Source organism: Lepisosteus platostomus, chromosome 9 (assembly GCF_059453375.1).
Source record: "Lepisosteus platostomus isolate fLepPlt1 chromosome 9, fLepPlt1.hap1, whole genome shotgun sequence".
In the NCBI taxonomy this organism is placed as follows: domain Eukaryota; kingdom Metazoa; phylum Chordata; class Actinopteri; order Semionotiformes; family Lepisosteidae; genus Lepisosteus; species Lepisosteus platostomus.
Genome location: NC_142619.1, coordinates 743,301 through 750,232, shown reverse-complemented (window position 1 = coordinate 750,232; position 6,932 = coordinate 743,301). Strand labels below are relative to the sequence as shown.

The 6,932-nt window shown below is 52.0% G+C and overlaps 1 protein-coding gene across 2 annotated transcripts; it reads right to left on the bottom strand.

The window, feature by feature from the left end:
- Positions 1-533: 533 nt before the first annotated feature.
- LOC148654253 (E3 ubiquitin-protein ligase TRIM16-like) lies at positions 534-6,820 on the bottom strand. Of its 2 annotated transcripts, none has more exons than XM_088646182.1 (6): positions 6,158-6,820; positions 3,855-3,950; positions 3,471-3,704; positions 3,162-3,321; positions 2,235-2,294; positions 534-1,288 (listed from the first exon to the last, which is right to left on the bottom strand). In XM_088646182.1, the coding sequence occupies exons 1-6, from the start codon at positions 6,749-6,751 to the stop codon at positions 747-749; spliced, it is 1,686 nt and encodes a 561-aa protein (XP_088502308.1). In that variant the 5' UTR covers positions 6,752-6,820; the 3' UTR covers positions 534-746. The 2 variants fall into 2 exon arrangements, with proteins under 2 accessions (XP_088502308.1, XP_088502309.1); XM_088646183.1 differs by having other exon boundaries at positions 2,235-2,303; positions 6,158-6,816.
- Between the last annotated feature and the right edge of the window lie 112 nt (positions 6,821-6,932).

The window sequence follows — 6,932 nt, the reverse complement described above, 5'->3', positions numbered from 1 at the left end:
TCCCGCCCGACCTGGACAGCTGCAACAACAGCCAGTGCCGCCGCTGCCAGGAGGGGGGCTCCATTAATGATGTGTGCCTGGTTCCCTACACCTCCGCCCAAACCCTCTCTCTCCCAGGGCCCCGCCCCTCCCCTCCCCTCCCCTCCCCCTCCCCAGAGCCCCGTCCCAAGCCCCACCCCGCCCCCTTCCCAGAGCCCCACTCAAGCCCCGCCCCTCCCCACCCAGAGCCCCGCCCCCTCCCCATAGCCCCATCCAAGCTCCGCCCCTCCCCACCCCAGAGCCCCGCCCCAAGTCCCACCCCGCCCCCTCCCCAGAGCCCCACCCAGGCTCCGCCCCTCCCCTCCCCAGAGGCCCGCCCCTCCCCCTCCCCGGAGCCCCGCCCCAGAGCCCCGCCCCAAGCCCCCACACACTGTGTGCACAAACTAGCAGCAGCATGGAGGAGGAAGGCGATGAAGACAATGTCACACATTTGCCTCGCTATGATGAGCCTGATTAAAACTGGAATTAAAAGCAGCTGAAATAAAACAGAATAGTTTGCACTTGCTGGATGATTTAGATTTTTTTTTTTTACCCGGGTATTTTCTGCACATACAGTAGCTGGTAGCTGGTAAGAGAGGATCTGAAAACAACACAGAAATAGAACAAACCAGAACACACAGAGCTTTGAGCACAAATACACACAGGACACTCAGAGCACAGAGCACACAGGACACACAAACACAGAGGATAACAGAGGACACACGGATCTAATGCAGCAGTTTCATGCTGGAACCTAATGCAGACCCCAGCACATCGAAACCAAACGCAGGATAGAGGGGCTCCGTGAAGGAGGTCTGGACTCTGTGCAGGAGGGTCGCTGTGTCCCCAGAGACGCTGTAGAAGGACAGAGTCCCAGCCCTGTGGTCCACACACACCCCTATCCTGGAGGAGGGAGGGGCAGCTACTGCAGTTTTCTTGCCGTTGTGCCAGAAGGAGCAGCTGGACCCGGAGCAGCACAGACTCCAGGACTGGTCGTTCAGTCCCAGGCCACACTCCTCGCCCCGCCCTCTCCTGCCGATGCCCCGGTAGGTGACCCCGATATCAGCGCCTCGGCCGATGTACTGCACCTCCCAGTACGCGCGCGCCCCGCTCAGGCCCTCTCGGCACAGCGCCTGGCTGTAGCAGTCGAACCTCTCGGGGCGATCGGGGTACGGCTGGGACTCGGGCTCCACGGCCAGCGCTGTGCCCCAGCTGGACAGGCGCAGCAGCCTGTGCGCGGTGTCACGGTCCAGCGTGAGCGGACGGGAGTCTGACGGGGGAGAAGAGGGCGGTCAGAGGGGTACCGGGGGCCCAGCCCTACAGCCCCGCTGAGCTCCTGCGAGTCGGGCCAGTCAGGGGCTGCTTCTTCAGGCAGAGCCAGCAGACCTACAGACATGCCGGGCCTCCTGGACCGGAACCAGGGAACCCCGTCCTTGTCTTTTAATTCATCTTCAAGGAAACACCAATAACAAGCCTTGCAGTGTGTCAGAGTGTGGCAGCAGTGTGTGTGTGTGTGTGTGTGTGTGTGTGTGTGTGTGTGTGTGTGTGTGTGTGTGTGTGAGAGAGTGTCAGAGTGCAGCAGTGAGTGTGTGTGTGTGTCAGAGTGCAGCAGTGTGTGTGTGTGTGTGTGTGTGTGTGTGTGTGTGAGAGAGTGTCAGAGTGCAGCAGTGAGTGTGTGTGTGTGTCAGAGTGCAGCAGTGAGTGTGTGTGTGTGTGTGTGAGAGAGAGTGTCGGAGTGCAGCAGTGAGTGTGTGTGTGTGTGTCAGAGTGCAGCAGTGAGTGAGTGTGTGTGTGTGTCAGAGTGCAGCAGTGAGTGTGTGTGTGTGTGTCAGAGTGCAGCAGTGAATGTGTGTGTGTGTGTGTCAGAGCGCAGCAGTGAGTGTGTGTGTGTGTGTCAGAGTGCAGCAGTGAATGTGTGTGTGTGTGTGTCAGAGTGCAGCAGTGAGTGTGTGTGTGTGTGTCAGAGCGCAGCAGTGAGTGTGTGTGTGTGTGTGTGTCAGAGCGCAGCAGTGAGTGTGTGTGTGTGTGTGTGTGTCAGAGTGCAGCAGTGAGTGTGTGTGTGTGTGTGTGTGTGTCAGAGCGCAGCAGTGAGTGTGTGTGTGTGTGTGTGTGTGTGTCAGAGCGCAGCAGTGAGTGTGTGTGTGTGTCAGAGCGCAGCAGTGAGTGTGTAAACATGTCTTGAGAGGCCTGGCAACATTCAGTAAAAACAGACTCACAGTGTAAGAGCTCTGCTCTGGTCCTGGGCTCTGGAGTCTGCAGACCGAAGACGTCACTCACTGAGGAGACTTGGGGACACACAGGGAGAAACAGAGCTTTAAAGACACTGAGGAGACCGCAGGTGCACCTCTCATGATGAAGAACAAAAAGGAAATGATTCATTTTCATTTTTAAACACATTCATGTAGAGAGACTCTCAAAGGCTCCCGAGCCAGACTGGACTCCAGCTTGAGGCTCGAACCCGTGACTGCAGAGCTCAGCATCCCCTTGGCCCTTGGCCTGGAGGCTGAGAACTGTGCTCCCTAACTCCGCTGTTGCACTCCTGACTGCTGCCACACAGGGGAGGGAACATACACTATGACACTACGACGGCTTGGAACTGGAGACCCATCTGTGGTGCTTATTTAAAAGCCGACAGTTTGAGTGACGGAGTGAGTCTCTGTACTGCAGGAGCTGTAGAGGTGATGAGGAGGGGACATCTGCTGTACATGTCAGCACAGTCAGTGCCAGGGGGCAGAATATCTGTGATCATCCTGTACAGCCTGGACTGATCTGGCCAAGTCCCTGATCTCCTGCATTGGCTCCTCTTGCACCAGACGGGGTCAGAGGTCAGGCTAGACCGTACGAGTCGATAGATCGACATCATCGCCTCAGACCCATCTTCAGTGCACAACCTCTTACTGCATCAAACTGAACTAAACCCTGGTCCTGTGACACAGGAGTCAGTATGTTTAACAGTCAAGGTCTTGAAGATCACTGGACTTGACACCAGGTCACAGCTGTGTAGAAACTGTGAGACAAGTAGATATATAACATTTTTAGAAATCGGCTTATGTGTCTGTGATTTGATACAACTAATAGGCACCCTTTACATAAAAGAGCTGGGAAACTGTTAGCTGGTCTCAAAGAAATGTAATTGTTCTTACCTGTCCTGGAGATCTTGACTGATTCCTCCCTGCAGAAGTTCTCCAGTTGCTCTTTCAGTCCAGAGACAGCTCTCCTCACAGCCTCAGGAGAGAAGTGGGGTCTGACAGGGATGCTGGGTGAGTCTCCAGCTCCAGGAGGGACACAGACAGACTGGAAATTCTGCAGCAGGGAGGAGAGAGAGGAGTTTCCAGTCAAACACACTGGGCTCCAGCACACATTCCTGGGGAGAAGCCAGGAGCAGCTCCATTGGAGAGCTCTGTGTGAGAGACCCTTCTGGACTGCAGAGAGTCCCAGAGCAGTGCTGTTACCTGGAGGAAATGGATGTGATCCTCTGTGTGTGAGAGCTGGCTCAGCTCAGCGTCTCTCCTCCTCAGCTCAGCGATCTCCTGCTCCAGTCGCTCCAGGAGTCCTTCAGCCTGACTCACTGCAGCCCTCTCTTGAGCTCTGATCAGCTGTGTGAGCTCAGAGCGTGTTCTCTCAATGGAGCGGATCAGTTCAGTGAAGATCCTGTCAGTGTCCTGTACTGCAGTGTGTGCAGAGCTCTGAGTGAGGAGACACACAGTGGATTATCACACAGGACAACACTCAAGCTACATTCTACTGTGTGTGGTGTTTCCTCAGGGTACTGGTGGGTCCAGTGTCCAGCTGTGGGAATGTGTGTCAGTGTGTCCACTCCTCTGGTCAATACCCACTCTGAGTGACTTCACAGCCTGTCTCAGCTCCTGCAGCTCCTTCTCTCTCTCCTGGAGTCTCTGCTGGGTTTGTGTCTGTGTCGCCCCCAGCTGCTCCTGTGGAGAAACACAGAATATTTCTCAGCAGGATTTTTCCTTGTTATCATCCAAGGGCAGAAATGCTCTTTCACCAATTCTTGAGAGCTCATTGAACTAAGAATTACAATACATTCTTACTGTACTTTTTACCCAGACTTGAAAGAATATGTATCCATCCTCTTCCCCGTAGTGAAGGGTTAAATTCTCTCTCTGTACAACCCTGTTCAGCAAAAAACCAGCTGCAACGTTAAATGTGTCTGCTGCTGATAAGATCAGGGGCCTGCAGACAGAAAGAAGGTTTGTTTCAAGAGTCCCAAAGAATTATTTTTGTTTAGAAAGCCTATCACAACTACATGCTTTTAGAGAAAACTGATGTAGCTTAGTTAGGGAGACATCTTATGATTGAGGTAGAAGTTTGCTTAACCAATAGAAATTGAAAAAGGTTGAAGTTTTCCTTGTTGAGACTTAAGCTCTTTGTATTCCTTATCAAGTAAGTGTGTAAAGGCCAGCTGGAACTGTCTTCTTAGAACCATCCTCCTAATTGCAGGGAGGGTGCCTCTCTTCGGCCAAATATACAATAAACTCCTCTTCTGCTCCACAAAAAGATCTCCGGTGGAGTTTTACTCTATAGGAGGATTCTTAGATGTTCAAATATGAGAACAACAGTTGAAGTTGTTGATTGACGCATCTACAAGGCTGTAAATCCTCCTGCTCACCTGTGAGGCTCTGCATGGCTCGGCGCCTCAGTACCTGACTGAGCTGCGGTCGCCCTGCTCCCCACCTCACCACCTTCACTCTGCTCATCCTGCTCTCCTGTCTGTCCCCCGAGCCCGACCACACTCTAGGGGTGACAGGGATTCTCCTGCTGCGCCCCAGAGCTCTGGAACTCTCTCCCCAAGGATATCAGAGAGTCTCCTTCTCTAAACTCCCTCAAATCCAGACTCAACACCTCCTTCTTCAGAAGAGTCTGCTGAACTGTTCTTTACTCCTCTGCTACCAGCATGTACTGTCTCCTCATCCTGCTTATCTTGTGTATTTTTTCTTTATTATATTGTATTCTGTAAAGCGCTTTGAGAAGCCACCTTTAAAGGCGCTATATCAGAGAAAGTTGATTATTATTGTTGTTCAATCGTAATCACACTGTGGGAAAAGACACTGACTTGGCTGCTGTAGAAGCTCCAGCTCTGATTGTCTTGCTCTGTGTTACAGGTGCTGACAAAAGCGATTACAAGGGTAGTTTCTCATCTACAACCAGCACTTCAAGGCCCTTCCCTAAAACAAGCGGCTTTGTGCGTTTGTCCCCCTCGTTGTCTGTTCCCCAGCGGGGTCTGTGTCGAGGGGTGTTAGGGACACACTGACCACACCGAGAGGCAACGTGTGAGCCCTTGAGTATCAGCAGGGAAGGAAATCAGACGTCTGCTTTGCAAGATGAGACAAGTGTGAAGACGCCTATTAAAAACAGGGGAATCCCCTGTCAGCTGGATGTCTCTGCTGCAGCACAGACCCAGCGCTGCGCTGCTGTGTGTCCTGAGCTCGAGCAATCTGCACCAGACTTTGCCTCAACAACAGCCTTCTAAAATATATCCCAGTTTAAATCAGAAGACATAGTGAACTTAAGAACATTAACATGGTTACAGACAAGAGGAGCCGTTTGTTAGTCGCTAAACAAGCTCAGGAGCTCATCCAGCTGTGTCTGGAGAGAAGCCAGGGTAACGGCTTCAACCACAGGGCTGGGCAGCTTGTTCCACACCCCCACCACCCTTTGGGTAAAGAGTTGATCTTTGATTTCAATGGTTTGACTAAAATAGAGCAGATGGGAAACACAACTGATAAGAGACAACAGCACCTGCAGCAAGCTGCGACTCCAGAGCCCTTAGTCTCCCATTTTAATATATATTTAAATAATAGATTCTCATTTATTATTATTGGTCCATGCTGTCTGGGATTGAAAATAAAAGGAGCTATATCTTGAGATACAAGTAATGCGATACATTTATAATCATACAAAGCTGCATAGTGAAGACCCACTGGTCTCGCCATCTGCGTCTCACAGTTACAGACTTCTCTGTGCAAACTGCTCTTTTCCATCATATAGATAGAGGGATGGCCACTGCTTTCTAAACACTATTGAATTCTAATGTATTTATGACTAAAGCCATGTTACATTCCTGTGTGATACTCTGTTCTTTGTCAGGGAGATCATAGTGAAGGATTGAAGTCTTTACCTGTTTCTCAGTCCTCTCTGCTGCAGCTGAGACAGTATCATGGCCTCTGTGCTCATCCTTCGTGCACAACACGCAGATACACCTCTGATCAGAACGGCAGTAGACCTCCAGGGGTTTGTCATGACTCGGACAGACAAGATCATCCAGATGTGCAGTAGCATCGACCAGCTTGTGTTTCCTCAAACGGTCTGATTCACAGTGAGGCTGGAGGTGAGTCTGACAGTAAGAGGCCAGACACACCAGACAGGACTTCACAGCTCTCATCTGTCTCCCGGTGCAGAAATCACACGGCACATCTCCGGGGCCAGAACATGGCCGAGGCTGGAGATGAGGAGGACTGAGCCCTGTCTTCTTCATTTCCTCCACCACTACATTCATCACCATGTTTCTGCGCAGAACAGGCCTTGGGCTGAAGGTCTGTCTGCACTGGGGGCAGCTGTAGATTCCAGTCTGATCATCCAGATCCCAGCAGCTCTTAATACAACCCATACAGTAACTGTGTCCACAGGGAATGGTCACCGGATTCTTCAGGATGTCCAGGCAGATCGAACAGCTGAGCTGCTCCTGAGCCAGTGAGATACTGGTTTCAGCCATGTCTGTTGCAGAGACTGGCAGAGTGGAGGCGAGGCTTTCTGCAGAGGCTGTCTGATTTCCTGGATATGAGCAGAGCACCAGGGGTGGAGCTACAGGATGAGCAGGGGGGCTCAGCTGCAGCCAGTTAGCTGGAGTTTTAGGTAGTTTCACCCCCTCATGAACTCCAGCTGTGGATCGTTAT